General features: G+C 36.0%; 1 protein-coding gene across 1 annotated transcript; it reads left to right on the top strand.

Moving 5' to 3' along the window:
• Positions 1-426: 426 nt before the first annotated feature.
• gnb4b (guanine nucleotide binding protein (G protein), beta polypeptide 4b) lies at positions 427-15,076 on the top strand. Its single transcript, XM_059538390.1, has 10 exons — positions 427-606; positions 5,752-5,850; positions 5,974-6,012; positions 6,958-7,064; positions 7,342-7,405; positions 7,979-8,141; positions 8,757-8,823; positions 9,204-9,405; positions 9,526-9,742; positions 12,897-15,076. Exons 2-10 carry the CDS (start codon positions 5,794-5,796, stop codon positions 13,001-13,003), a joined length of 1,023 nt encoding a protein of 340 aa, XP_059394373.1. The 5' UTR covers positions 427-606; positions 5,752-5,793; the 3' UTR covers positions 13,004-15,076.
• Positions 15,077-15,472: the final 396 nt, after the last annotated feature.

The following is a 15,472-nucleotide window of genomic DNA, read 5'->3' as shown; positions in this document are numbered from 1 at the left end:
GCATGTCAATAAAGTCGAGAAATAACGTCAATGATATTCGAGTTTTAAATTAGACAAAGGTTTGAATGTTTCCAAGCATTTAAGAGTATAAATGTAACTTTTACTACGACAGAACCATGTACGTTTCCCTGCGAGACGCAAACATGTAGCGGATACGCTTCCTGTTTCTCCTACAGGCGCTTTGTTGAGGCGGCGGACGGACTGTACCATTCATCTGTAGGGAAGACCTTACCGCGCTAACACCTACAGTTCTGACTCTGCTCACACAGAAAACTCACAATTTCCAGGTACATCTAAGATTTATGTATTATACGTAATTTAAATCCGAGGTGTGCTTTTATATAGAAAATTTAGCATGTTTTATAAAAGGTGTTTTTCGGTTCAACCCTACGCCGCGCCTGTTGCCATGTTCCCGGTTCCCTTATGGGTGTGGTGAAGAGATTGCTGTAGAAAATTGCTTCAGTTTGCGTGAGGGCTGCGTGGCCCTTTAAATATGTTTAAAATTGACTTCCAATGAACCATTCTGCTTTGAAATTTATCTGTGCGCAATCAACATGCAAGGGATCTAAAAAAAGAAGCGGATTTAGCCCAAACTAGCTTGATCAGGTGAGGGGGAAAAACAATCGACCGCCGTGTTTCTCTTTTCTCGTCTATTTCCTGCTTGTAAAAAGCTCGTAAACTGTGATTTAACGTTACTTCCACCGCTGAACTCGTTTGTTCTTTTTTGGGGGGTCAATTATGGATTTAATCTAGATTTAATAGCTAATTGGTTAATTTATAATATGCTAGTTATGGTTGAGAGTGAAGAGGCAACAGGAGGCCCGATAAACACAAGAGTTCAGTTTGAATTTTAACGGTTTTAACGTGCTTTATTTTGAATATTAACGGTTTTAAGTGTTTCCTCGCGTTAGTTTAACATCTAAACGTGTATTTTGGCGAAGCGGTTAAATATCTGAGTGATTAATGAAAGGTATTAGGTTTAAATCTCAGCTTGGTTGTCATAATGTGTCCTTGATCGACACACAATCTCGAGATACTATAAACACGAACTGTTGTTTTTCAATCAAAGTCATTGGATAGATAAATGTTGAATTCACAATGCAAGTTATTGTATTTAAACGTCATATCTTCCAGCTAAGTTGATTATATTTATTTTAAAATCAGATTTAAAGTATTTTGTGAAGGACACCAATGGCTTAGATTGTTAATAGTTTTACTTTCACTTTATCTTTCAGAAATCTCAGTCTGTTTTGATTTAGGTAAAGCTTTTTTTAGATGTTAATATCTGCCAGCTTTAATTATTTTGATATTTACGAGGCTTATATGCTGTTTTTGATATGTTATTCTGATGCAATAATCGTAAATATTGTTGGTTAATAATGGTTAATTTTAACGTATTTCAAGAGGTTAGAATGGCCTTGTATTATGTTTAACTGAATCTTTTCAGATTTCAGTATTTGTTAGGTAATTTCATTTTTATATATATATACACGTGTTAGATTTTTTTGTAATTTGTGATTGTGTGTGATATCGTTTACTTCCTCTTCACAGCAGGCAAATATGAGACCATTGCTTCCTGGAATTGCTTTTCAGTTGTATTTGTTTTCTAACTAAATAAAAGCACACAGGTTCAGAAATAAGTGAATAAGTGAGTGAAGTGACATTCAGCCAAGTATGGTGACCCATACTCGGAATTTGTGCTCTGCGTTTAACCCATCCAAAGTGCACACACACAGAGCAGTGAACACACACACACACACCCGGAGCAGTGGGCAGCCATTTATGCTGCGGCGCCCGGGGAGCAGTTGGGGGTTCGATGCCTTGCTCAAGGGCACCTAAGTCATGTTATTGAAGGTGGAGAGAGAACTGTACATGCACTCCCCCCACCCACAATTCCTGCCGGCCCGGGACTCGAACTCACAACCTTTCGATTGGGAGTCCGACTCTCTAACCATTAGGCCACGACTTCCCGTAAATGTAAGTTGGATTAGCTTTTCAGATTTTCAAGAGCTGATTTTAGTCTTTTATTTGTTAAAGAAAATCCATTTGAACACATTCAAGTGAACACCTTAAAATATTGATCTAATATGTGAAGCAGTCATCAGTAGCACAGGATTATTTGAAGCAATAGCCAAAAATACATTGTATGGGTCAAACTTATACATTCCTCTTTTATGCCAAAAATCATTTGGATATTAAGTAAAAAATCATGTTCCATGAAGAGATTTTGTAAACTTCCTACCTTAAATATATCAAAACTTAATTTTTTATTAGTAATATGCATGGCTAAGAATTCATTTGAACAACTTTAAAGATGATTTTCTCAATATTTAGAATTTTTTTTGCTCCCTCAGATAACAGGTTTTCAAATAGTTGCATCTCAGACAAATATTGTCCTCCGAACAAACCACACATCAATGGAGAGATCATTTATTCAGCTTTCAGATCATGCATAAATATCAATTTCTAAAAATGTACCCTTATGAATTGTTTTGTGCTCTAGGGTCAAATATATTTGCGAACCCCTTCAGCCTAAAATATAAATTAAGTTAATATTTAAATTTAACAACACATTCATGTTAATAGCCTTCAGATATTGGTTAATGGTTGCGTGACATGCAAGTAAACAAAATGTGTAATCTCTTTTTTTTTTTTTATTAATTTGATTTGAATTTTTTTTTTTTTTGTAATTTAGTTATTAGCTTTTCTTTTTTTTTCTATCAGGTTCTTTGACCTAAAATAGAATTTTTAATTTATATTGTCACACTTACAAACTGATGCTGCACTGATGTCACACTTTCAGGAAACATTTTCAGTTTTTTATAACTTGTAAAATCAGTCAGCATTATATATAAAGGCTAAAACCGAAACATCAGCTGTATTGTTAAACGTTTCCCCATTGCTGGAGTTTATCATGATGGTTATGATATTAAAAATATGGAGGGTGTTGTTGGTCTGGTAGTGGTTGGGTGGGATCACCAATTACTTACATAATGCTATGAGTAATTATATGGCATGAGAACAGTATATTTGATGTTTTAGTTATTTTTATTAAATTTAATGGATTAATGGATTATTTTTTATTTTTTTTAATAACCATGTGGTAATGCCTATTTTTGAAGGATCATGAGACACTGAAGACTGGAGTAATGATTCTGAAAATTCAGCTTTGCATCACAGGAATAAATTAGACTTTAACATAGATTCAGTTATTTGAAATTATAATAATAATTCAAAATTTTTATTGTACTTTGATTAAATGAATGCAGCCTTGGTGTGCTGGAGAGACTTCTTTAAAAAACATTAAAAAAAATCTGAAATGTTCTAAACTCTTGGTAGTGTCAAAAAAATAAATACGTTTTTTAAATGTTTAAAATTTCAGTAACTTTTGAGTAAATGGGGATCGATGCTAAGGATTTTTTATACTTGCCCTGCCAACATTTTCACTGACCCTGCCACAAAAAATAAATGAGTTGCTGTCATTGTTTTTGATCTGTTATCTTGTATTCTAATAAATAACCTATATGACACCAATATTTTCAACAAATGACAGCCGGTAAATAAGAACAAATTAATAAATTACAAGTAATTGCTCTATATCACAAATGGGCCTATAGCACAAAAATAGAAATTAAATGATGCTTTAGATTTTTAAGTTTTTAGATGTTCAGGTACAGAAATTGAAAAAATAACACATAAAATAACATTTGCATATTTTTCACTCCATGTTGCACCTTGATTTTTAATAGCCATTTGAAATTAGAGGCAACCACTGCATTTTAATCATAAATTGAAAAACAAAAGTGTGATTTATGTTGGACTGTTGATTTATATTAGAGTGTATAATTTGAAAGTCTGAAGCAAAAACAGAATAACCTGACTTTAGCTTTGTGAAATTATGCTACATAAATCTGTATGAATCCAAAACAGCAGTCGTTGAATGAGACGCAGATTCACTCTGACAGTAGGTGGCGCTTACGGAACAGCGATGCAGCGTTTCCCTGGTTACTGCTGTAAACACAGCAGCGCTGTACAACGATGCAGCTTTCCCTGGTTACCGCTGTAAACACAGCAGCGCTCATGGTACAGTGATACAGCGTTTCCCTGGTTACCGCTGTAAACACAGCAGCGCTCATGGTACAGTGATAGTGTTTTCCTGGTTACCGCTGTAAACACAGCAGCGCTGTACAACGATGCAGCTTTCCCTGGTTACCGCTGTAAACACAGCAGCGCTCATGGTACAGTGATACAGCGTTTCCCTGGTTACCGCTGTAAACACAGCAGCGCTCATGGTACAACGATGCAGGGTTTTCCTGGTTACCGCTGTAAACACAGCACCGCTCATGGTACAGTGATACAGCGTTGCCCTGGTTACTGCTGTAAACAGCAGCGCTTATGGTACAGTGATTCAGCGTTTCCCTGGTTACCGCTGTAAACGCAGCAGCGCTCATGGTACAGTGATACAGCGTTGCCCTGGTTACCGCTGTAAACAGCAGCGCTTTTGGTACAGTGATTCAGCGTTTCCCTGGGTACCGCTGTAAACGCAACAGCGCTCATGGTACAGTGATTCAGCGTTTCCCTGGTTACCGCTGTAAACACAGCAGTGCTGTGCATATAAACACTAACTCAAATGCATCGTAAAGAGACCAAATGAAAAGAAAATGGCCGTTTACAGACTAATTATAATGACAACATTATTTTCCGTACAAATGGCCATTGGGATAATGACCTCAGTGCAGTTTGTGTGCGAGCATTGAATAGAAGAGAGTCTGAAATAAAACAAAAAATCTCTGGTAGATTGATACATCTTTACTCGCCTGCATAAATTCAATAAAGATTAATCTTTTTTTAAAGCTACAAAGTTTCTTGTCAGGGCGGGTATTTTGATATACTTTTGTTTGTATTTGTCCATTCAGGCGGCTGAAAGAAGTTGTCTTTTGCGCCCAAATGCTTCTTAATTGCTTTCATTTTTAAATTAACAAGTCATAAAAACACATGCAAATGATGAAATGCAGTGATTACGTGGAAGTGGTGCGATCGGGCAAGAGACAAACCGGTCTACTGTCCCGAACATCTTTCACGCTGAACCCGGGTCATTGTGCAGTCCTTATTGTCGAGCCTTTGTAAATATTCTGTTAATGAGCTAATGCACATTGAAATACTATAGAAGGGGACGCTTAACTTGTTAACTGTATCCATGGAAGGTTATTTTTATTGGATATTTTTAACTTGCTGGACACAAAGTAAAAGATCATCAAAGGATTATTGGCTAACTAAACTCCAGTTTAAGTTCTGTCTAAATGACACCCTTGGTACAAGAGTCACTGGAGTAGTAACCAAAACCATCAGTCTAGTATTTATTTCTGGAATAAATTAGTTACTGAAAACTCACAGACGCCGTTTGAGTTTGTAGTAGATCTTTTAACTATTAAAACGCATTCATGTGGAGTCAAAGGTGAGCGAAACATCAGAGATACGGACGGAGGCCTGATTTGACGGAAAGGTCAGTGAACATATGGGTGGCATTTGGCAGCAGTCGGTGGTGTTTTGAAGACCCTTTGAGCTCAGTGTCATTTCCCACTTCTCTCAGATCAGTCTGTGCATTTAATTAAAGTTGCTGGAATGGATTTGGTCAAAGGAAACTGGTCCATTTTTTTTCATGCATTTACATGCATCACTAGTGCAATGTTTGATTGACGGGTGAGTGCATGCAATGTATGAATGATGTAACTGTATGATGCATGATTGCAGGTCCAGCACGTTGTCGTCTCAGGTGCCGGTCAAACAGGAACAATGAGTGAGTTGGAACAGTTGCGACAGGAAGCGGAACAGCTTCGCAATCAGATCCGGGTAAGTGTTTGGACTGACATGCAACAAAAAGGACATCCATGTAAACTGAATACTTCCTGTGCTGTTTATTTAGAGTGGTAGGTTTTGTCATGAATTGCATTTGTTGTTGTTGTTGTTTTTCAGGATGCTAGAAAAGCCTGCAGTGACTCCACACTTTCGCAGGTACGAAACAAAAATCATTAATGATTGGACTGTCCTGCATCATATTTGCTAAATACAATCCAATAGTCGTTTCTTACTTATTGAGTTGCTGATAGCAAATATAGTGAGAGTTTTGCTTTTTCACTAAATTTGTTGCACTGTTTCTGACAACCATTTGTAAGTTGAAGAAGTCTTGTATTTTCAATTAATCAGCAGAAAGTTGAGCCAGAATATAACTATTTGTTCAATTATCAGTCCATTTTCACATGTATGACTGATTTTGAAAACATAATCCTGATTATGGCCAGTGACTGAAGAAAATGCAAACTAGCTCAGATGTTTTCTGTGGAATGTTTCACTGCATCCAAATAGCCACAGAAAAAGATATTGCTGTTTTGTTGTTAATTTTTTTGTTACTCCTTTGCAGATTTTAAGTTAAACAACACATTTTGAATTTATCTTGAAAACAAAACTTGATATTTGACTTTCCTTATTTTGATAAGTGCATTAAAGCTGATAATTCTGTTCAACCAGGTATAGCAAGAAATTAAGTGTATATGTAAAACATAATTTTGTTTTATTCTATAAACTAGTGATGACATTTCTTCCAGATTTTATATAAGTGTTGTCATTTAGAACTTTTTTGCATAATGTCAACTAGTCAAAATAAAATAAAATTATGCCATGTTTTCAATCATTTTTCGAACTGAACAATACCAATTTTTTTAACTTCAGAAGAGTTAATCAGTATTCGAATCACAACAAACAAAAACATTATTTTGACTAATTTGTCTTTTTTTTTTTTTGATATTATCAGATAGTATAAAACAAATATTAACATTTTACTCAAACCCATCCGTATTAAATCCAGAGAAACTGAGAATTATAGGACTAGAAGACCTCTAACTAATGGTGACTGATGCTGTGTGATCTTTAATCTCTTGCTGTTTTGCGCTCATATGGCAGATGACCGCGAGCTTGGACTCAGTGGGGCGGATACAGATGAGAACAAGACGCACGCTCCGAGGTCATCTGGCCAAAATCTACGCCATGCACTGGGGCAGTGACTCCAGGTGTGTGTTCGATCAGAGGGTCTCTAACCATCACCATTGCTGTTAGATACCAAACACTGCTTTAAACACTCTGGGCTGGTCTCCTTTCAACTGTGTGATTAATATTACATGAAATACGGCTTGGGACCCTGGTGTTCGTTTTCCGTGGAGCTATAATAAGGCGCTTTCCCACCATGTTGCTCAAATCCCATCTGTGTCCCATATTAATTACATTTCGTTGATTGAAAAATAGATCGGCTGCAGTGTGGATATTTATAATTTCTGTGCCTTTTTCCAGGTTACTTGTCAGTGCCTCCCAAGATGGCAAACTCATCATATGGGATGGTTATACGACCAACAAGGTAATGACATACTAGAGCCGTGTACATTGTTTTATTCAAATTAAAAAAGTTAATTATCATCACGGACCTAAATACATTAATTTACACAGAGAAAGATCATTTTCATGGGTTGAATCAGATAAAACATGCTCTACAAGGAAATAGTTCTAATGTACTGTTCACAGATGAGTTTGTGTCTTCATCGAGTTTGTAGAAATGCATCAGTGTCTCATCAGTGGATGCTCTGCAGTGAATGGGTGCCGTCAGAATGAGAGTCCAAACAGCTGATAAAAACATCCCAATAATCCACAGCACTCCAGTCCATCAGTTAACATCTGGAGAAGACAAAAGATGAAACACATCCAGCATTAAGAGGTTTCTCTCATTCTGACGGCACCCATTCACTGCAGAGCATCCATTGATGAGACACTGATGCAATGCTGCATTTCTACAAACCAAACTCATCCTGATCTCATTTTTATTTGCAAGTTACCTTTTGGAGGAAATATTCTTTACAGTTGTTTTCCTTTAATCTTTAGCTTTAGCTCGTTATATTGCTAAAGTAAGCTGTATGTTTTTAACTCTGTCCGGCAGATGCACGCTATTCCCCTGCGCTCGTCCTGGGTCATGACCTGTGCCTACGCCCCGTCGGGGAACTACGTGGCCTGCGGAGGCCTGGACAACATCTGCTCCACCTACAGCCTGAAAACCCGCGAGGGCAACGTCCGGGTCAACCGAGAGCTGGCTGGACACACAGGTAGAGGCACCTTTATTTATCTCATATTACCTGGTGCTTCCTCTAAAACCGGGATTAATCAGCAGAACCCCTTTGACCTTAAATTTTAAAGAAGGTTTTTCAATAATTTAACAACACATTTGTGTATTGTTGGTTCTCTGATGACGCAAATAAACCATTTATTTTTTTACTGTTTGTATTGTAATATAATTGATGTTAAATAATATATCCACTACTGTTTGTTTATTTGAAAATTCAGCTTTATCCCAGGAATAAATTGTTAAAAAATATACTTGAATAGAAAATGGTTATTTTATTTTTCACAATATTACTAATTTTACTATATTTTTGATCAAATAAATACTTCCTTGATGAGCAAAAGAGACAAAATTCTAAGTATTGTTTCAGACATTGTTTTAATACAATTGTGTTTTATATCATGTGTAAACATAATTATGTGTTCCAATTTGACTATGATTTTATGAAGTATTAATAATATAAATATTATTACCTTAGCTTACTCACAAACCTCAGTTTTGGAAACCCTGCTCTAAAACTGTATCTCTGTATGGCATTTAATACAAAATATAATTAATCAATGAAAGACATAATTAATTTTTATGAATGATTCTGTAGGCTATCTATCTTGCTGTCGTTTTCTTGATGACAATCAGATCATTACCAGCTCTGGTGACACCACATGGTGAGTTAATGTTACATACAGTAATAACAATAATTCAACTGATTACTGTGTAGCATTAGTATGTCAAGGGATATATGGCGTATGCGGTTTTGACTTTATTTGGCATGTTCATATTTTAGTTTAATTTTTCCTGCTTAATTCTGATTTATAAAAAGACAAAATCAAAAATTTTATTGTATGCTTTATCATTTATTTTATCCAAAGTGACTTGCATTTAAGGTATATATTTAATGAGCTCATGCATTCCCTAGGATTGCTAATATTTATTTTAAATATTTATTGCAATGTTAAATACAGTTTCTTTCATGTCGTCTTTTAATTAAAAGCATCTGGTTTGGATTGAAATGAAATGGACTCCATGTTTAACTTTGCTCCTGCAGTGCATTGTGGGACATTGAGACGGGCCAACAGACCACCAGTTTCACAGGACACTCGGGTGATGTCATGAGTCTGTCTGTCAGTCCTGATTTAAAGACGTTCGTGTCAGGAGCCTGCGACGCTTCTGCTAAACTGTGGGACATCAGAGACGGGATGTGCAGGCAGTCATTCACCGGCCACGTCTCTGATATAAATGCCGTCTGCGTAAGTATTTCGATCAACTTTTAAAATCACGCTTGCTGTTTAAGTCGGGAGGTGTTTATTGTGTTCTAGAAGCTCCTCTACATGGACCGTTGTACTGAGTTCGGTTGTTTTCCCTCACAGTTCTTTCCGAATGGGAATGCCTTCACGACGGGTTCAGACGACGCCACCTGCAGGCTGTTTGACCTGCGCGCGGATCAGGAGCTCATGATGTATTCTCACGACAACATCATCTGTGGCATTACCTCTGTGGCCTTCTCCAAAAGCGGACGCCTCCTGCTGGCCGGATACGACGACTTCAACTGCAACGTCTGGGACACTTTAAAAGGAGAACGTGCAGGTAAGAGCAAAACACTTTTTCACTACCCTTGAAAATGTAAGTGTGAGAATGCTGTAAATGTGTTTTATACACGTTTAAAAATGTGTTTTATAGGGGGAGGGTTTTTGCACATTTTATTTATATTTTTTTATTAACTTTGATTTTATATTTATTTTATTATTTCTTAGTGTTATTATTTTTATTATTTGAATTTTTATGGTTTGATTTTTATTTATAATTAGATTTCTTATAATTTTTTTTATTGGTTATTATTATTTATGAATTAGTTTATTTATATTTTAATTTATTTTATTTGTTTTATTTTCTTAATTTTAGAGAAGCACAATATTATCAGAACGTTATCGGAGTCGGCCGATAATGGTTTAAAATGTAAACATCAGCATCGGCTCCATATGGAAAATAATGCCGATATGCCTTGCTTATAAGATGCATAACTCGCATGAGCTCAGGGTGTGCTAGCAATAATATCACGTCAGCAGTGTGGTCATTCATTCTTGAAGCAAACCTTTGCCTGATTATTAAATGATGCTTTGGATCTTGTTTAATTTGATTAAGTAATACATTGTAGTGCATGCAGCAACAGCCTCCCCCAGGTCCTAATGCCTGTCCTGTAAGGCCTTTTATTTATTTATTACTTTATGTAATCAAATTAAAAGTAAAATGCATACATAACTAGTGCTGCAATGACGCGTCGATGTCATTAATTATGCCGACTACAAAAATACGTTGACGTGTGTGAAATGCTTCGACGCGTCACACTGTTTACATCTCGCTTAATGGCATAGTGGGAATGGAGAAAGTTGCATTCTATCACAAAAACAGAGACCACTGTTATCAAAAGTATGGGAATACTTTAAACAGAGGCCAAATAAAATGGCCCTTTGTTTCCTTTGTAAAACCGATATGGTGTACCACGGCAGCACAACTGCGATGCACGAGCACCTCAGAGGAAAACATCCTGGCGCTCTCCGGTGTTACAGTTTAACTGGTTACCGTGTGATCTGGCGACCAACTTCCTGGTTCAGGTCTCTGCTGCAGATGTGATGGAACAAACTGATGTGATATTATTAAGTGTCTAATAAACGCAGACTTGCTCATTGCATGATTCTGATATTCTTGTAAAGATTACAAGTTATTGGTATGATCCCCTGTAGCGACTGAAGTAAGGATAAAATAAAAAAGTCTGTGTTTGTGCGGGCTTGGTTGGGGCGTTCACATATGGCACCTAAAAATGTGTGGAAAACGCTAGTCGAGACGCTTTCTCCTTCTTTCCAAAGCGCTCGTGCAGTTGCGCCCCTGAGGCGTCTGCCGTTGCTAAGCAACCATGACGTGCTCTCTCCTTGAAGACACAGAAATTTCAGCAAAGGATGAATGGATTTGTAGCACTAAAAATCGCTTGCAGTAGCTCTGCTACTAAATTTATTTAAAAATGGCAATCCATATACAGCTATGATCAGCTGTTCCTTCATCTTAGCTGAGCTTTCAACGTTGTTACGGAAAGGATGAAGCTGATCGGTTAGTTCTTGTCACATGACCCGCGATGTGCTTGCGGCATTCTGAAAAGTTGAGATGTTTTTAACTCTATGCTGTGCGGACGCGCCTGTTTTCGCGTGCGCGTCGCGACCGCGTTGCTTCCATAATGAGCGTGCATACCGTGTGCCTACATTGGAAATAACGAACTTGAGCGCGCAAAAGACGCGATATGTGAACGGCCCCTTAAAAGACAGTGCGCCGCGAGACAACAGTCACAAACCACCGAGCTACTCAGAATCAGCTCCAGATCTCTGGAAACCATGCTAAACCATAACAGAAGAACCCTGACTACATTTTATGGTTTGTGATGCTAAAGAACATTTCATGACGTCTCAGACAACTGTAAATTTGTGGCTACTGTGGTTTAATTATAAACGCTATCGTAAACTCGTATTTACCATAGTAAAGTTTTCTTTGCCTCTTTATTTTTGTATACTGTAAAAACTTCAACCACATTGGTTGAAAATGAATAAAGGTTGAAATATTATATTAGAAGTTGTACTTATATTTTTTTGTAAAGTTATCCAAAGGATTCATTAGCTAATCAAAAAAAGAACATTAGATTATTTATTGTAATAAAAATAATCGTTAGAGTAGTTGACTAATCGAAAAAATAATCGTTAGTTGCAGCTCTATACATAACATTAAGATACTTGTGTTTCTGAATGAATAAATAAAGCATTACCAATGTCATAAAATCACAACTTTTTTTTGGTCAGAAGCTATAGCTTGTAAATTAGGCTGCTCCGATCACGATCGGCAGATCGTTAATGCGCATCTCGTCAGTAAAGCCGGTTCTCTAATCAGCTGTAAATTCCATCAGGTGCGTGATTTCACATAGAGCAGCTGTTACTACACGGAGCCGTTGTTGACTGAGAAGATGCGCTAATAAACGCTGAAAATGAACGTGGATTTGCGCATCTTCTCAGTTAACAACGGCTCCGTGTAGTAACAGCTGCTCTATGTGAAATCACGCACCTGAGGGAATTTACCGCTTATTAGAGAACCGGCTTTACTGACGAGATGCGCATAACGATCGGCCGATCGTGATCGGAGCAGACCTATTGTAAATTAAATTAAATTTAGCGTTTAGGTCATCTGTTAATGTTAAATCCACAAATAAAATGTTTAAGTTTCAACTGCATCTGTCCGACAATAAAAAAAAGAAAAAAACGGGAGATTGATTTTATTATAGTTCTTTCAAAACTTTCAGTGTACTCATTTAAAAAATAACTTTAATGTTTATTAATTCTAACAAATAGGTTTTTGCTCAAATAACCAAAGTAAAATTATTGGTATAATCTCTAAGATTAAAAAAGGAAATGTATATCGGTATCAGCACCGATTATCATCCAAAATATTGGCATCGGATATCGACAAAGATCTTATATTGTGCATCCCTAATTAATTTGTATGTTTTTTTTGTTTTTACTGCATTTTTTTTCTTTTTTTGATTTATGTTTGCATTATTATTATATAATTTAATTTTATTTATTATTTGCTACTATTTATTTTATTTTTTTTGCTTTGCATCATGATAACCTGTATATCTCCCCTCTCTCTCTCTCTCTCTCTCTCTCTCTCTCTGTCTCTGTCTCTGTCTCTGTCTCTGTCTGTGCAGGTGTCCTGGCCGGTCATGACAACAGAGTGAGCTGTTTAGGAGTTCCTGATGATGGGATGGCTGTGGCCACGGGATCATGGGACAGTTTCCTTCGGATCTGGAACTGAGAGCGGTATTGAAATCTCTGGCTCCTGCTTCCTTCGGTCCCCTTTCTGTGTCTATCCACAGCAGTCCCTCTGTATTCCAGTTATTACACATGATTTCAGTAAGTAGATGAATCCCGTGGAGAAGCCGATCATCACCGCAGGCCACAGGAATTCTAGGAAGAGATTATTAAAGTGTCATTGTGTAATATGTAAATATTCATGTATATGAATATAGATATGGTATATATGTACAGCATTATGTGTATGTATATACCATATAGTATATACATAGTGTTCATGTATATATTTTTCTAGTTGATCATTTGCCCATGATAATTTCATTAATCTAAAAAGAATTTTTTTTTTTTTTTTGTACATAGAAAACAACGCTAAACTAGTTGGAACATTGCATGTATTACAAAAACATTGTGAATTTTCTGAAGTTTCAGTGCATTGGAAAATAAGCGTAAAACTTTTTTTTTTATGCAGATGAAAACCTCTGAACTTTTATTATGATTTTTTTTTTTTTTTATACACGCCACTAAATCAATAATCGTTTATTGGTGCTTGAGTTGGTTTATAATGAGAGCACTGAATTTTCTCGCAGCCTTGAGATTGAATGTTTAACTCCAAGCATTTTGACGCCTTGTTTTGATTGGTAACAAAATTTAATTATCGATCTGCCATTGAACTTCAACCTTAAATACTAGCGATCACAATATAACTAATCCTAGTGCATAAATTCCTATTCTTGGTGCTTACAAAGAAATCTGTGCTTTGAATGAATTCCTAACACTTGCTTTATCGGTTTCTAAATTGGAAATGCCCACAAACCCTTCTCTTAAATTTAAATGTTGCAGTGTTACAAAGATGGAACATCTTGGGGAAAAAAAAGTCTAAATTTTTATTGGTGTTAATTTTTTTTTTTTTTTTGTGACCATAGTTTCAGCATGTAAATGTATTCATACAGGTGGAAATGAAGAACACTACCTGGTCAAGATAAACTTCAAGTTAAACTGCTGACAAGTCACTGTATTAGGCTTAATTTTTCTATGGATCAAAATAAACGTAGACCAGAGCGATGAAGCAGTTTACTCACTTTCGCCATATTTAAGTGCCATCGGTTCTTACAGTATTGATGTTAGTTTGAGATGTGTGTCCGTAACCAGCTTAACAAGCCTCATTAAAACGCTGATGTTTGTGCCATTGTTAACGCTTTTAACACGTCATGTAACTGTGAAAAGCATTTAAAATATTTCTTTTACTTTACCATTTTATATAAAAGGGAATCGGAGCTTAAAATTATTTTAGGGTATTAAAACATGGATTTTTTTTTTTTTTTTTGTATGAAGATTCTTATTAGCATAAATAAAAACCCTTTCACTGCTCCATAAAGGAATTGATTTTAGTTTGTTTTTTGTTGAGTTTTATGATGATTAACTGTGAAAAGGGATGTCTTTGGTAATAATGTCTCATTTAGAAGTCACTTTGAATTCAGTTTAAACATGAATTATGCTGGTATTATAAGTATCGGTTAGATTTAAGTCCGATTTATATTGTTGGTATTGTAGATGTTGCAAGATTGCAAATCAGTGATTCTTTTTGTGGTTGTTTTATTATGAACATGTTTAGGATTTGAGTAGTTGATTGTGGATCAGCTGAAATCAACAGTTTTAACATATAGCTGCCAAAAGAGTGGCTGAAATGCTGATGTAGTCTTTCAGAGCTTTAATGAAAACCATTGACTTTTCCAAATGCATTTTTCTTTTTTTTTTTTACCAATTATTTCCAATTCCAAAACACTCAAACTTGGCAACAAAAGAAAATTTTTAGTATTACAGTATATGTTAGAACCCTAATGTTTTTAAGTATTCATAAGATACTTTTGGCTCTTTGTAAGCTTCACATTGTTTTTCTTCTTTATTTTGAGCCAGTACAACCAGGAGTGTGGTGCCTTGTGTACTTTGACAGTGCCATAATTTCAAATAATCATTTTTAGTAATTGTTTCTCAACTTCTTCGTATTTGTAAAGTAACCTGGTGATAATGCTGCCATACACTGATATTGTAACCAATAAAAATACTTTTAACCACATCTTAATGTGTTTGGTTTGATTTGTCGCTTAAACATTTGTAATTAATTATATTTTAATATGTATTTTAGAGCTGTATATCTTTGTAAAGTTATATTACATTAAGTCTTCAACTGAAAACAAGAGACTGATCAAAACATTTAATCGGTTATAAACGTTTTCTCATAGGCATTTTCACTTAAAACTAAATTATCTTTTGAGGGAAGAATCCGCAGCTTAATATGTTTCCTTTAATATATGTTAATTTTAATGTCTATGTATTAAATCGCGGATATAATTGTTGCCAGAACTTACCTCGGAAATTCGCGCCATTTCCTCTAAGAATCCTAGCGCGCTTTTGATTAAAAAGCCCGCGAATGTGCGAGCGAATCACTGTTGCAATGTCCGCGGTTTCCCCG

This window comes from Carassius carassius, chromosome 44 (genome assembly GCF_963082965.1).
Source record: "Carassius carassius chromosome 44, fCarCar2.1, whole genome shotgun sequence".
Taxonomy (NCBI): domain Eukaryota; kingdom Metazoa; phylum Chordata; class Actinopteri; order Cypriniformes; family Cyprinidae; genus Carassius; species Carassius carassius.
Note: the sequence above shows the minus strand (reverse complement) of the source record. Positions and strands in the feature narration are given on the sequence as shown.